Source organism: Anoplophora glabripennis, unplaced genomic scaffold (assembly GCF_000390285.2).
Source record: "Anoplophora glabripennis isolate ALB-LARVAE unplaced genomic scaffold, Agla_2.0 scaffold166, whole genome shotgun sequence".
Lineage (NCBI taxonomy): Eukaryota > Metazoa > Arthropoda > Insecta > Coleoptera > Cerambycidae > Anoplophora > Anoplophora glabripennis.
Window position 1 is genome coordinate 398490 of NW_019416519.1, and position 17295 is coordinate 415784.

At 29.8% G+C, this 17295-nt stretch overlaps 1 protein-coding gene across 30 annotated transcripts in view; it reads right to left on the minus strand.

The window, feature by feature from the left end:
- LOC108907022 (microtubule-actin cross-linking factor 1) overlaps nucleotides 1–17295 on the minus strand; it is a 389967-nt gene that overhangs the window by 57770 nt on the left and 314902 nt on the right. Inside the window, exon 1 of one of the 30 annotated variants that reach the window (XM_018710527.2) lies at nucleotides 9487–9728. The exons of the other annotated variants lie outside the window; for them this stretch is intronic. Within the exon in view, the coding sequence (XP_018566043.1) occupies nucleotides 9487–9534 (48 nt within the window). The 5' untranslated portion in view covers nucleotides 9535–9728. Of the gene's footprint in view, nucleotides 1–9486; nucleotides 9729–17295 lie in introns of those variants that run through there. 30 annotated transcript variants of the gene reach the window in all.

A 17295-nucleotide genomic window follows, 5' to 3' on the forward strand; every position in this document is an offset into this window, starting at 1 on the left:
TAATACGAACTGTAGTAGGATCGTATTCCATGCAAAGTAGAGCAAAAAGTTGTCGGTCTTTAATCAAAGGAAAATTGAATGTAATGACTAGGGATGATTGTTTTCGAAAGTACGGTTATTACAATTTATCATTTTTAATATTATTAACGTTTTAACGTTTTATTATTTATTATGTTAAATAATACAGTTTTAGTATTTCAATTTATTATTCAATATGCAGTTGCGTATAACCAAAGTTTACATAATAAAAGTAAACTTTAGTGTAAATATAAACTTTGGTGTAACCTAGGTAGGTACTTAATTGTTTTTGAGAAAGTAATAGTTTTTTTACCTGTTTAAAATGCCAGCACGAGTAAAACAGCGTTCATCCGTCCAGCGCACTTTGTTTTAAAAATAAAAATAAAGTTCAAGACGATTGGGGAAATCAGCTGATTCTAAAGCTTGAACTTTTTGAAAATGGTACGGGTCGAGTGAATTCTCGCGCAATATCCGCCAAACTTTGGTTTGTGATATCTCCAGTCACCTTGAAATTGTTCTTGTGGAAATAGTAAGCTGCTCCTCGACTAAATTTAAAACAGCTTCTATCGCATTTAAATCATTTTGTCGATGTCCTGCACGTTCGCTGCGCGGTATGGTATGATGCAGTTGGAAAAATGCGAGTGGTAGATTTGAATAAACGCTTTAAATTGTTAATGGTTTTGTAACCGTGTGTAGTGTATTTTGTATATTCGGGTATTTAGTAGTGTGCCGACTTTTTTTATTTGATAAAACACGGAGTGCCTACAAACAGGTAACTACCTCTGCTGTATTTATTTTCTTTTAACCAAAGTTGACTTCGAGAAGTCAGGCTTGTTAAAACATTCTGCACTAAGTTAATACAATTGTTAAAATTATTTATAATAAAATGCAGCATGCTCCTTTATTTACTTGAATACGTTTAACGCGGAACGCGGACCCACAGTAAATGTGAACCACACATTATGATGTAAACTTGGCAACGCTGTTCGCTTCGAGCTGACAACTGTTCGTGACATTACGTGACAAAATTTTCTGAGCATCCGGGCATCTGCTAGGGCCGCCCATGTAGCAGAAGTTATGGGTTGATTTCCTTCATTTTTAAAAGTCGAGTAAACAAATTTTTTTTCCGATTTTCTGTCTTTATTAAGCCTTCCGAATACGTGGTTAAAATTAATGACATTATGACTGAATCACCCTGTATATTATCAGAATTATTTTAATTAGGGATACTGACAGTGATAGATGGCATTATGTATTTAGCAAAACATATTATTTCTTTGAAACATTATTATGCAATATTTTAAAATTTGTTTTCCGATTATAAAAGTTCTTTCCTGTTTATACTATTTCGCCAATTACGTGTTTTTTATTCAAAATATTGGCAGTTCGTCCAATCTCGAATATTTTTGTGATACGTCAATGGACGAAAATAATGATGAAGTTAGTTAGTTGTTACGGTTCTATTTATAAAAATCGTTTATTAACACTAAATACACAATTGGTTTCAAACTGGTTTCTATCGCGGTCAAGTGTTCAGTTTGTTCAATTGAAGCATGTTTTAAATATCCAATTTGTACGTTGGCACCTCCGAATTGCGAAATACTTTGGCTTTCCCATGACATATTTGGACATGGTACATCATTAAGTAAAAATACTTAATGAAGTTAGCCAATTATTGCACCACTATTTATAAAAAGTGTGCAGGATGCCAAATTAACGCATTACTAGTAAGAAATCAGCAGCTTTGGACTATATTGTAAACTCTCCTCAAATTATAATTCTGAAAAATCCTTTATAAGGACTAGTTTCTAGTCTATAAAATGTTTTAATAATTCGAAATTACCACCCACTACATATACTTATTCATGAGTGAAGTAAGGGCAAAATAATAGAATGCTTTCTCTTTTTTAGAAGCAATAAAAATAAAATTTTTTCAAAAATATAATTAAAAATCGACTTTTATTATAGGAACATATTATAACTGTTTTTAATGAATATTTAGTTGTATAGTGAATCTATCTCAGTCGTAGTCAAAAACTCAAAATAGTTTAAAAATTTTTTTTTTAAATGTCATTACTTTACGTTACAGTGGCGTTTGTTTATTATACTTGTCTTAATAAGAATCTTAAATTAAAACGCCTTTGTAAAATTGTCCTATTTAATTCGGATTTTTCATTTGAAAGATGAAACTTTTTAAAATCTATATCGGATATCATCACATCACATGAAATTTGTATTTATTTTCAGTTATTAAATATTTATTAAAATTTATTTTCTAATCTATAACTAATAATAAATAATAATTAATAATAATAATTAAAAAAGCCTACACTTACTATTTTTATTCGTTGTCAAATGTGACAAAAGTAGGTTAGCGATTTGTTTTAAACTTTGACTACGCCACTGTTGCTTGTAATTGTAAAATTAATAATGATTTATATCATTTCTGTTCTTCCTAAATGAAGTGAACAAGTTATGTAATCATAAATAAATTAAGTGAATACATAAAATGTTCACTACTTTACTCTTTTTAATATCAAACAACAAATTTTAATTTTAATGGATAAATCATTTAATTATAGTTACGAATAACAAAAATAATTACATTAAATCATGGAAACAAAATGTGCAGTATTAACCGAGTTTTAGTGGAGTCAGTGGTTTCAAAAATGTTTACAAAAAAATATTTCTATTTTCGCGCCCCAATCTATTGCAATGGTCTGTTGTTTTTTGATAAAAATAAATAAATTCTTAGTGAAAAGTTAGTGAATTGCGATAACGAAATTACAGCCAAATTTAACATTTTCGCCCTGTACATATAGATGACATAATACAAATAGTTATACGCCTATAGGACTAGCACGTCTAAGTTTAATTTTAGTGCTACTATTTATATTAAAATAAAGGTGACATAAAAAAGACAAATATAGCATTCTCGGAGCTGGAAACTAAAATAAAAATGTCAATAAACTTTAAAATTATTTTTACATTTAATGTGATTGATATTATTTGTAAATATTCACAAAACTATGTATCGTAGGTGGACCAAAAAGCACGCACAAATATGAAAAGCTTTTAGTAAAAACAAAAAATATATGGGACGAGAGGAATAATTTGTAAATGTTGTAAAGTTAACACTTGAAACATTTTTTTCACTACTCTAAAAAGTTTAGAGAACATTTCCGAATTATCACGCATCCCTAGGAAAATACGAAACAGTCATTAGTACTAATTAAGTACTCAAAAAATAGAGACATTAAAGGGTGTGATAATGTTGCCCAAATAATAGGTTTTGAATAAATCATTAACAACAAAAAAATCTATTATAGTAAAACATTCCAGATCGATTCCACGCAGATTGTAATTTTCTTAAAATGAAAATAAGAACATTTTATTATTAAAATTATAGTACCGATTTAGAACTTTAAAAATAGAATTAGCTCCTAATTTGATTAAAATTAAAACACCATTTTATGTATACAGTGTGTTAATTAAGTACCTAAGTCGACAAATTTTAAGGGGTTATTCTTTGAGTGATTTCTTAAGTGAAAATGGTTATATAATCGTACAGGGTGATAAAATAAAAAAAATCATATCTAAAATATCTTTTAATACGATTAATATAGAATAGTGAAACTTAGGTTAATGATTAAATAATAAATTATAGGTAAAAAATCTTCTGAATTTGGAAATAAATACGTGTATCAGTGGCGGAAATACTGAAAACCCCAGAAAATCTACGCCACTGAATATTTTGAAAATTTTCAGAGAAGGTACCTTTCATTTTATTCAAACACGAACCAATTTCGATTTATTACCATTTTTTAACTTTTATTATGGGATTTTGAAAACTTTGAACCTTTATGTCTTCTTTATTTGTTAACGAAAACAGCGTATTTATATCAAAACTGGGGTAAAATTTTCCGAGAAATCCAATGATGTAATTAGGTTTGGAAAAATACATTTGCTAATAAAAAATGAGATTAAAAAAAAACATTTTTCGAAAAATGACTTCGTATTTTTTTTTATAAATAATGAGTAGAGAAAAAGTAAAAAAGGATTTTTAAATACAGTCTATACTTTTAAGAAAAAAATACCCGATATTGATAAAATGATATCGATTTTTCCCGGTATTTCCGTACGGCATTTTTTGAAGTTGTGATTTTTGGCTCCTTTTCTGTAAATTGATGTTTATTTTGCACTCATTTGTATAAAAATATTAACTAAAACAATATTATTCATAAATACATGTCACAATTAAACTATTAATGAAAAAAAATATTTGAAAAATTATTAACTATAACTAAATAAACAATGTTTTACTCTATTCCACACGTAAAACGAGAAAAAAATTAAGCCACACTTTTGCCCACACTAAAGTCACACTAGTGCGAATTCGCACCGATTGGACTTTTCAGATTTACAAGTTTGGCCGACAATAACAGACCGAGACCTTTGAGGCTTACTGTTACCTAGCACTTATTAGACACAACACAATTTATTCTAAAACTAGTTTCGCAAAAAAATTTTCATTATTTGTTTTATGATTATGCGATTTTAAATACATCATTATGGAAAGTTCTAGAAAATATTTTTTTTCCAGCCCTTTCTACCTCAAGCAAAATATAAAATTTGTACGCCATAAATTTTTTGACTTTATTTTTTTCATTTTGTGGAGTATTAACGTTAGATAAAAAAATATAAATCGAAAATCGTCTCTTAACGTTTGTCGCGCATTTAATAACACCCTGTATATACCTTCTAAACTAATTATTATGAAGCAGGTGTCTAGGTCGAGGCCTAGGTACTCTCAAGATTATTAAAATTCTGCAATCCTCTAATGGCGTACCGGTTTTCTCCAATTATAAAATTGGTACGTTAATTTAATCTAAACGATAAAAAAGATGTAATTTATATGCAAAAAACATCCGGTAAATTTAGGCCACGGTAAAACTTACGATCTACATAGGAAATAACTTACGTAATTGTTGTTAATTAAATACTGTATATATTAATAATTACACCACTATGATTCGTTTGAATTTCTACTATAAACCCTAAAACTATTCGAAATTATATGGACAAAATCGTCATTGACATTATATGCAAATATTTAAATTAGTAGGTATGTCCTACATTTATATAATCCGATATGTATTACTGTTTTATAAAAAAATCCTTGAATTAACTGGCATATTATTTTTTATATCATGAACGTCGAAGGAAAGTCCCTGGATACATAAAGGTGATAAAATATTTTATTTTCTTTTTAATATTATTATTTGATTAACAAAATTACACTGTTGGAATATGCAACATTAGAAACTATACTCGTACAACTTGCGTCTCACAGTTTTAATACATTTAATGTATGAAATTATTTGAAAATGAAATGAATGTACCTAAATGAAAAGTTGCAGGTGGCTTTCATACGAAAACAACAACGCTGAAATAACTTAGACGAAACCGGAAATAATAACTCACTACGCTATAATGAAGGAAAATGTATGTATAAACATCGTTTTTAGTGGTAAATAAATATACTTTAATATTATTCACAATTATAGGAAGACGTTCTTTTCAAATTAGTCATTTTTAGTCCTGGCGAATTCGCCATTTTTAGTAATTATTTAATTCATTTTATTTACAATCTAAGAAAACACGATCAATTATATTTGATTATTGATCATAAAGTTAAGCAAATATTTTTTAAGTAACGACTAAATAAATGTTAAGTTTTTTTAATGCAAACGGAAAACTGCCAATAAAACATACCTATAAAAAAATTCAACATTTTATGCCTTATCATTGGCAAATACCACATGCCGTAAAAAATGATAATGTTATCTTCCTGATTTGAAGAAGGAAGTTGATATTGAAAAGGTTTCCTGGTTTCTGTAGTGATTCTCTTATAAATTAATTTCCAAGTCATTTCTTTATTCGGCATCTCTCGACAGTAATTTTTTAACATAAACACGTTAGCACGATTCTATACAATATAATAATATGCAATGTCTTTATGTTTTGAAAATTGTATAAAGCAAAATACAATTTTACCTACATAAGGCGAAGTCTAGCTTGGCTACTCTACTTAACCTTATAAAAAAATTATTTCATTATACCTTTCGGATGATGTACTTGTCTGAACGTGTACAATGCGTGCAAAAAGGTATATAAAAATAAAATTAAATATTACAGGAGCATATTAATTATTATTAAAATTTAAAAAACAGATACAGAAACCAGACACAAAAAAATGTCACAGGTATCAATAAGAGAAATATTTTATTAAAAAGTAGATAATATATATATTTTAACACGGAAAAAATATTAGTTGACATAAATTCAGAATTTTACTAAATAAGCTGTTTTGAAGCAACATATTTTTTATAACCAATTATAACGATGATAGATATTTAAGAATTTGCACAATTTTTTCTCCATAGTAAAAGTAACAATTTAGCACTCTTCAAAGTGTCGATGTTCCATAAAAATAAACTTTCAATTTTGATTCATCACATTCGAAGTGGCAACTTTACAGATTTATAAAATTTACTTTTAAAAACGGTTGTTAATTTTTTTATGTATACACTGCAGACGGTAAAGATTTATGTTTATTTAAATTACTATTTTATTTCTCGCTGTTATTCCATTATAAAAAAGTCAATATATTCCGATAGGAACACATCATTCGGATAATTTTATTTTTAGACATTATGTTAAAAGTAAACACTTAAAATTAATTAAAACGTTTTACTTATTTTTTACGTGATTCGAGAGCGATTGTTCCTTGTCACGTCAAAGTAAATCTATTGTCATTTTCGCAAGCATAACTATGCTCTTAAAACATTTATAAACCGCAAATATGTCATATGTCCCAGATATTAAAGAGGTAGATATTTTATCTGCCAGTAAATTTCAAGGTTAATACTATTATATGCACAATCCATAAAATAGAATTAATGAGACTCCAGTTTCCTGTAACAGATTTTGCAGATCGAGGTGTAGAAATATAATGGTTGAATGACATTCGAATTCTGCAAAATAAAAGCTATCATCTTGGTTTTTCAGAAATAGCTACTGGCGTGTGGTTTCTTGATATTTTCAAGTATTATAAGTCACACTGAATAATGGATAAAAACAATAATATGAGTAAATTAAAAACTTCTTTTTATCGATAATAGCTGACGCGATAGTTATTTTCGAGGTTATTTTTCAGCATAAAATGTTTGTGAAATATTAAATACCTAGTTACGATTTCGTTAATTGACAAATAATTTCTATGGATTTTATATTTGGAGTAAGAGATTGCCCGATGCTTCATGGGGCGTTAAGTAATTAGTAGAGAATACTTTAAAATATGCGATATGTGGTAGGTACACAATACAAAAAATGTATACAAAAATGCGTTTAAACGATATTTTAATATGGAACATTAAATATATACCTAATAAGTTATTTGTAGCAAAATATCTTTAAGCTCAACACTCAAAACGATATTTAAATGTATTTTTAATAGCTTTCTAAACATTTACGATTAACGTAATCAAACTGGTGGATTATAACAATAATAATGGGTGTTATTTTCCTTTATTCTGATAAAGAACATAATTGCGATTTGAAGAAGAAACTTTATTTTAACTAAATTTATTTATTTAGGTTCTTAGACAGTTTACCTTTATTCGACATAATTTGATCACTGGGATAATACCTCAATCCCATAAGTTCATTATACTGATATAATAGTAGCATATAAAAATTAGGTATATTACGAATTTCATTCACATATAATTTTTTTTACGACATGATAGGCATTTGTTGAAATTAGATATTATTCACAAAGGATGAACTAATCTTCATTAATAAAATTGATAATGTAATCAAAACTTTCTTAATAATAATAAAAATTTCATGTTTATTATTGGTGTTATTTACACATTTCAAATATGTAAAGCTATATTTTTAATAATGACAAATCGTGTTAAATATTTTAATAGATATCGATGTTTTTCATGTCATATTAAAACTATAATAATTCACCAAGAAGTAGGTAAGTAAAATCCCATGAATAAAGGACAAATAATGTTATTGTTATATTTTTAAAATTATACTGCAGATGAGCGACGGTTATACCCAGGGCCATTTCTGTGCTTTTGGAAGATGACATTATAAGAACAAATCTTGACAGCAAGCAAGCTTTTGACATTTCTTTTCGGTGGCGTTGTTAAGAAGTTTTAGTAAAAAATAATTTACACATATTCCTTATTTTTTATTACTTTTGTATCATTTTAACAAATATAAAAAAACAAAAATTTCGTAGTAACAACTTTTCTTCTGTTTATTCAAAGCTCGAATCAAAATTTTAGTGACCCCACAGAAAGACTGAACCACATAAACCTGATGCCAGATGCAGCTCTGTATATGTACCGGAAGGTTATTTAATTTGTACATTCGAAAATTATATTTATTTTCAATTTTTTTTTTAACCTGGCGAATTCGCCATTTTTAGTAATACCTTGAATCCTATGGAAAACAAAACAAATGTTCCTTTATTTTCTATCATGATTAAGATGATTTTCATGATTTCGTATAACTAATTGTGTACATTCAATGTTAGTAATACGAGTAAGTATATTTGAAATAATTTGGGCAAGATAAATTGATTCAAAAATTATATTGATACTTATTTTATATTTACGATTTTTCTTACATCAAATTATTACGATTAAATGTCATGTTGGCATCTTTTCGAAATGATATTATATTTGATCATGAGAAAGAGATTAATTTCGCAATATTAATTTCAATACGCTTGGGATATGTTTAGATTATTATAGGCAAATATTAATACAAGAGATAATAAGCAATAAAAATACAGAATTTTTAAAATATCCTCATTTAAGCTAAAATTACAATGTAAGTACATATTTATGTTTGGTTAACTTACATAAATTCAAAATATTTAAAAAAAATATTTGATCTTTATATCTCAATCCAAGTGATTAGATTAGCGAGGTAATTGCACATACAGATAGGTATCTAGATAAATGACAGAATGAGAAATAATAATACATACGTATTACAAGTAATAAGTATATAGCTATTTTAGCAGAATCTAGTTCTATGTTCTTCAAAATTAGTAAAAGACTAGGTATTGATTCAATTCTTGTTATGACGACGGTGGAGGAAACTTATCGACGAAGAATTTAAAAATGAAAAAGTATTTTGGCTAAATTCCAAAAAGGACATTTAAATTCCAATACAAAGTTGCTTGGTAATTAAAATAAGTATTTGTAAAAATTATCAAATAAATATTTTTCATATACTTAACGGAATTTACCTAATTATCATATTATGTCATACAAATAAATAGAAAACCACCGGCTAAATTGCTTATTTTATCAGGCCACTTGATCAATAGCGTACTTGAAGTATTTTTTTTCAGAGTTTATAAATAAAAATACCCACCCATGGCACATTCTCCAGCTCGTGCCGAAAATCGTAATCGTCACTCATTATCGTAAATTTTGAAAAAAACGCAAAATATACAAATTCACTCTTAAATTTCAAAACTTTTGCCACATCAACTCGCGAACAGTTAGCATAAAATCAATATACAGTTTCTTCCCGCACTAGAAAAAAAATAGAAATAAAAAGCTGTCCAATTAGGAAAACACAGTCATTTTCCAATTTTCACACAATCACGCACCGCAGTTCGCGATGGACTAATCAAATGACAGACCTAGCACCGAAATGCAGTAGATTACGAACCGATCGCGCCCGATGCCCGCCGATCTGGTCTAATCTAGCCTTGAAACCGGTAGCCGAATATCGAAAATGTGTGGTGGATGGTGGATAGGTTATTTTTAGAATTGATGCCATAAGTCTACATTTACAATTATTAACATAAGCAATTAACACTTAAAACGGTATTAACAATACTTGACAGAACGCCGAGTAGGTAAATATTTTACCTGCCGCCGATTAAGTTTATGTTATAAAACGCGAGAAAAATCAATGGTTTCTGTATTCCACGACCAACCTTGATATTGAATAGCTGTTGTTTCGAGGCGCCAAAAGCAAATGTGGGATGGTTGCTTGTTTTCACTTACAAAAAGCAACATGACATTGTAAACAAAAATAAGTAAGTATTTATTTTTTTTTTCATGGTGTATTCTTTCGTAAATTATAAAAATAAGAGAGACACGAGAGGTCGATATGGGCATATAATTGCCGATAAACTGATAAATCAATGCCTTAAATTAGAAGAAAAAGATACAGCTCTCGTTATTATGCTTTCCGCATACACTTTCCAACTAAAAAGAGCCGGATTTTTTGCCATGAAATCAATACCTATCTATATATTTATTCAACATTCAACTTTTTTATGAATTTCTTTGCGAGTGCAAAAATATTTCTTAAAAGTTTTGGTTTTTACCATTTTTTTTTATAGAAAGACAGAAAATATAAGTACTTAGAATAGGATATTATCTGTATATCCCTGAACAATACACAATTCTGAAAATAAATATTGCGCCTAATATCTGATATAGGAACATGACAGAAACGAGTATATACGGAGCCTTCATAAATAATTACAAGCCACGTATCCAGTAGGTAATTAAAACATAGCATTCTGTTTTATCGTCTGATAATTGGGTACAATTTTCCATGGCATTTTATTCAACCAATCGGCAACCCCATTATCTCTAGCATTTGTCGAAGTGGTTTGTCATTATTTATTGTAAAGGGTCGTTACGGCTAATAACGCGAAAATTTAGAAAATTTTAGTCGACAGTACCAATCGTGCAATCTTGGTTGCCTATGATTAGATGTCATGTGGCTTGTAATCATTTATGAAGGCTCTGTATAAATCTGTACTTCATACAGATGCCACTGACTTCTTATAAAGAAGCAACTACACTCTTCTGTATGTATGTGTATGTAGAGGGTGATTCACTATATTTTGACCCCCCCCTTTAACTTTTTTGTTTTAACAGTTATAAAAAAACGTGAAATATAAAAGCTGCACGAGTTTTTATGAATTTTTCGAAAATGATAGTAGAAAAACAAATGAAGTCCAAACAAAATGTCCGCGAATGTTAATTTTGTTAATTTAAATGGAACACCCTGTATATTTTTACATATTTCGTTCCCTGTCGAGCATAGCCATATAGGGTTTGTTGGGTCCATCTGTAACAATAAGCAAGATTAAGAAAATAATACATCTTGTAATTGTTAGACCTCTTTCAGGCATTTCTGCCTTTTTTCCATTTACGTAAGGATTTACATATTTAGTTATAATATATTTTGATATATCGCACATTGATACGGTCCAAAATGCGTATAGGTAATGTAACGAAATCTCAATAATTAGGCCGTGAGAGGTCTAATTACTCATGGACATTATATGGTAGGTCGTTATAGTGACAGGTAGTAATGTCTTGACAACATTGTTATTGATTGATAGTGTGTATTATTATTTAATTAAAATAAGTTTCACAGAAGTAGAAAATTATTTAGAATTAAAATAGAGTATGCAGAAGAACTTTGCTCTATTTTAATTCCTATACTTAATATTTCAATTTTCTACTTCTGTGTAACCCATTTTAATTAAATAATAATACAAACTGCAACTACAACTCGTGCAACTTTTATATTTCACATTTTTTTGTAACTCTCAAAACAAATGAGTTAAAGGGGGGTGAAAATATAGTGAATCACCCTGTACCTTTCATTCGCAGGATCAAATATAAAACGGAATTTAAAATTCACAGAATTTAAAGTAGATAAAACGCTGTGGGTCTGGCAGGATAAATATAGCTGTGTATGCAAATTTAATTCCTTCTATAGGACTTTTGCTGAAAGATTTTTTCCTGTTAATTGCACGCTTAATACTATGGGTAAGCTCGTTTGATCATTATCAAATTTACTGATTAAAGAAATTGTTAACAATGTTACTTTAGTCGAATTAGATAAAACCTGAAAACTTGAAAAAAATATTAGTAGACATTTTATTACACTTTATGATGGAGAAGTTATGTAGAATGTTAATATAGAAACAGTATCTCGAAAGAAATCCCGGTCTGATACGTCCAATAGTTAATTAACATAAAAAAAATATCTTGGGACAGAGGATTTCTTTTTTCTTTTAAATTAACGTAAAAATAAGCTTTATTTAATGAAAAAAGAGCGAATCCTCGAGCGGCTTTTGCCTGACCCTGGGACAATTTGTTTATAACGCTATTTTGCACGTCCTATTTTGTTAATTGTAAACTTAATTTCAACTTGGTTGAATGATTTCCGGACTGGTTGCCACGTCGTCGATTTACAGCTCTTGACGTTTCGACAGACATATCGCTCTCTTCTTCAGAAGTTCCTCTGAAACTGGAGATATATTAATCTTGTCACTTTTTATATTTGATGTGGTCATTGATCCATGACGTTCCGGTGGGTGACCTGACCTCGTACGCGTTGTTGACGTTCCAGCGGGTTGCTTCCACGGATGACTCTCTTCCAAAATCTTCTCTCTCACCACCATGCAGGTTTGGCCCCGACTATACAGAGAAGCATTAAAAATTTACAAAAATCCGAACAATTTCAACAGGGATGGTGGCGTGGATCTGCCAGGTATATGGAAGAGAGTCATTAACTCGTACGAGGTCACCCACCGGAACGTCATGGATAAATTACCACGTCAAATATAAAAAGTGACAAGATTAGTAGATCGCCAGTTTCAGAGTAACTTCTGAAGAAGAGAGCGATATGTCTCTCGAAACGTCAAGAGTTGTAAATCGACGACGTGGCCAAGCAGTCCGGAAATCATTCAACCATTAACGACAGCCCCGGAAGCCTACAAAAATAATATTTTTTGAAATTTTTCTTTTTTTCTTTGGATCAACTAATGTTTAGCAATTTAACAATTAGTTGCAGAAAAACGAACAAAATTAATTAACAAATCGGCATTTGGCACACATGTTGGTTTTTGGATTGACTGCCTAGTCGTCTAGATTTTCGTAGGCAGTAACGAAAAGTGAAAAAACACGTAAACTTGCCATTTATTTGCAATTTGCCAACTTAGTAGCGTTACTTCTTATAAGTTACTTTTTTGATATCATTCTACATACCTTTCCCTGCCATCAAGTGCAATAAAATGTCTAATTTTTCACGTTTAAACTCTAATTTGACTGGAATATAATGTTTTGAGAAAACTTCAAGAGCAATTCACGCTTTAACACATACTTGTATAAAATGTACAATTTTTGAAATCATTAATCAAGAATCAGCGTCATAACGGACAATATTCAAGCTACTGAAAGGGAATAACACATGCTGTTTACTATTCACAGACAGACGGCAACTTGTTAATATGGTGGTTACTGAAAAGAGAAACTGAAAACAGTACCTAGTTCGAAAAGTGCCTGTAAACCTCTGCGCAAAATGCTTATTTATACAGGAACAGCCACGAAGCTTAACCAGTATCAGATTCGTGTAGGTACAACACTTCGAAATAAATTGGAACAAGATAGGTCTAGTCCAAAGAAATTCCTTCTTCAGTGCAAATTTCGATATATGTACCTAAGTGGTTTTCTAGTAATGTTGACTACGGAGGGCTACAAAGACTGACTAGTGTTCAGTGCATTAAGATATTTAAGATCAAGACTTTATCTGGTCCAAATAAATTTGTTATGCTCACTGCGGCTTTTCAACAATTTTTAGAGATATTCAGCCATTTTTAGCGATTTACTCAAATTCTGTGTGCGCTGGAGTAAAGCTAACGGCTTATTCGGATTCAGTGCGCTAAAATACATTTAAATAGCGTAGTGGGAACTCCAGATCAGTCCCCTTTTTTAATTTTGTGTGGCTGCGTTATTTATTTGAATTTCGAAAGGAATAGCACAACTGAAAGATGAAACGTAGGATTCAACATAATTTTTTCCAAGACTGGGTAATTCTCCATATTCCCTGGGAAAAATGTATTTCCGTATCAGGCACTTATGCACAAAAATAATACATAAGTTACGTATTTTTATTTTACAATGAATATAAAGGAAAATATTCCGGTTCGTGTTTGATTCACCATCGAGATAAAGTTACTCCCTGCTCTCCACTTAAATACATACAATATTCATTTCAGGGGAAGACTTCAAACTTTGCCGAAACGTGGGATGGTTAAGGTGGGTACTAGTCTACGTGGGTCTTGGAATAACAAATTGACAATAATTCTAGAGCCGCCATATTGAGACCGCACGTGGGCTTAACTAACGATATTACTGTATAAATAATATGCACGATAAAAACGTTATAAAACTGTTATTGCTGCATATTACTGCAGAATATTAAGGTTGGTTTTTCGCTTCTAAGAAGAACAATGACATCATGCTTTCTCTTTAGGCCGGCCGTCCACTCGATGCGTTTTCATCCGAATTGGATTCGTCAGAAATGGGATAAGAAAACTATTTTCCAAAAGATAATCATGCATATTATTAACAATTATAATTATATGCTGATTTGATAAATCAGTATGTATTACTGACGACTGTAAAGCAAAAACTTGTCCAGTGGACGATACCACATGGGCGAAATCTGACGAAAACTATTCGGACGAAAACGCATCCAAAACACGACCGATCTTAATTAACTGAACTTTATTTTATACAGGAAGTCCGTTCTTCCAGTCATAATATGAGGATCGTCGTTACCTCAAGAGATACAAGGATGGTTTTTTTCATTTTGAATTTGTTGACGGAAAACTGAAAACTGTGGATTTCTTTTTTTATTTATTACTTTAATCTAAAAACGAAAATGAACAACATTTTCAACACGAAATATTATTTGGGAAGTTTTTTGTGGAGAATTTAAATATACAGTCAAATTAGTGGGTGGCGCCCTCCAAGATGGAAAAAATGATATTTAACTTTTGCGTTTCTATATATATAAAGGATATTCTTAGAGTTAACTTTATAATTTTACCGCCATTTGTGTTTTTTCACTAGAATTGTTTTGGTTTTCTGATAGCTGTTCATGGCGGTTAATCAACATGGAGAAGTATCGAAGTAACTTATCTAGAATATAGTACAAAATATGAAAAAACAGCACCATTCGAAATATTGTGAATAAATTTGAAGAAATTGGTTCAATTCAAGATCAAAGAAGTAAAATTTACGGTCGTTCATAGTGGTCGTTCACAAGAAAATATTACAACTGTCAATGATAGTGTCACTGTAGAACCAAACACATCAATTCGTCATCGTTTACAGCAATTAGGCATTAAACAAACCACTTTAATCAATATTTTGCATAAGGATATTCATTTAAAGGCTTACAAAATACGGTTAGCACAAGAATTATTGCCAACTGATCATGAATCGTCGTAAATTTGTTAATTGGGCTTTTGCAGTGAAAAATTATTTTTTTTTTAACAAAATCATCTTTAGTTATGAAGCTCGTTTTGAAATTGGTGGATATGTAAACAAACAAAATTGTCATATCCGGAATGAAGAAAAACCTCGAGTAATATTGTGGTCTTTGGTCTGGTGGAGTGACTTGTTCATACTTCTTCGAAAATGAAGCTGGAAACGTTGTTACTGTGTTTGGTGCTCGACATTGAACGACGATTAATAACTTTTTATGGGATGAATTGGATCGTGTTAATGTGCAGAATATGTGGTTTCAACAGGACAGTGCAACATGTATACAGCAACGGAAACAATTGATCTTTTGGAACAGAAACTTGGTAATCCAATAATTTCTCGAAGAGATGTTAATTGGCCATTAAGATCATGCGATATATAACCATTAGACTTATTTTTATGAGTTTTTTTGAAAAGCAAGAACTTTATGCGGACAATCCTCAAACCATTTAACATCTGGAATAAAATATAAGTGAGCAAATCACTCCAATTGAACCACTTATGTGAGCGTGTGATGCAAAATTTTGTTACAAGATTGAAAGCTTGTACAGCTGCAAGAGATGGTCACTTATCTGACATTCTTTTCCATTATTAACCGCAACATGTTTACTTTAATAATTCAATAGATATATCTAGTTATTTCGAATAAAACGCGCGTTTTATTAAAAAATTAACTCAAATTTGAACGCCCTCTATATGTTTAGTGAATCTTCATTTTGGATATGTAACATTTACACGAATTATTAATTTTCTTAATTTACTAAAATTTGGGACAAACATTTTGTGGACTTTTAAGTCATGCAGGTTCTACAACTTCATCGTTGTTAGATGGAAACTACTAATTATCATGGAAAAGCAATATTTTAGTAATTTAATCAGTTGTATTTCCTACTGGTTAAACAGACTGGAAAGATACCTTTGTATTTTAAAAATGACCACCCTGGACTGAGATAATGTTACTTTATAACGTTTACCTTTGTAGTTAATATTTAACATAAATACTTAAACATGATTATTAAGTAATGAGCCTTGGTAAAGATCTAAAATTTTAATGGAATGACATTGCTTAAGACAAATCCGAAGAGACAGTCTAATTTACGTTACTCCAAGTGTCTAGACTTGCCGCTCTGTTCATTTTAGCCTTTCAGTAATAGATATATCTATTTATAAAATCCAACTAGAGAAAAATGTTTCGGAATGGAACCTTTAAAACTTCCTATGGCTTTGACCGTCAGAATATAATACAACTAGAATTAAACGTGATTAGTATTTCACAGTGAAAATTCTGATGCTTAAGGAAAAATCGAAGACCAATTTATGCTCTTCGAACTCTCTAATGCTTAAGCAGTTAGTTTTAATACTTCTTTCATAACAATACAAAAGATTTAAAAAATAATGTGATATAATTGAAAATTAAGAATCTATAACATCAAATAACTTTATAAGACGGAATATATTTTTTACCATAGAAAGTTAACTTGAGTGAATTGTATTCACAATAAAAAAATTTTGTTGTTTATTATTCACTGCAGTTATACACAGACAATGTTTACATTATACTGATAATTCTTATTGTTCTTATTTAAGATTTATCGTTTATTACAAAAGCATTAAGAATGTTCTTGTTGTTATGCAGAATCCACAATAATTGTACACAAATTAATTGAAAATATAAACCCTCTTTATCACTTAAACCTACATATTAAAACATTGTAGGTATTTCGTCTTCACATCAAAGAGAGATAACAGTTATCATAAACTTAATATTTGACATTTCAATTGCTAAATGTAAAAACAATCATTAATGGGCAACCTACACATTCTCATTGAAAATGAATATACAAGTAATGAAATTTATTTGTCA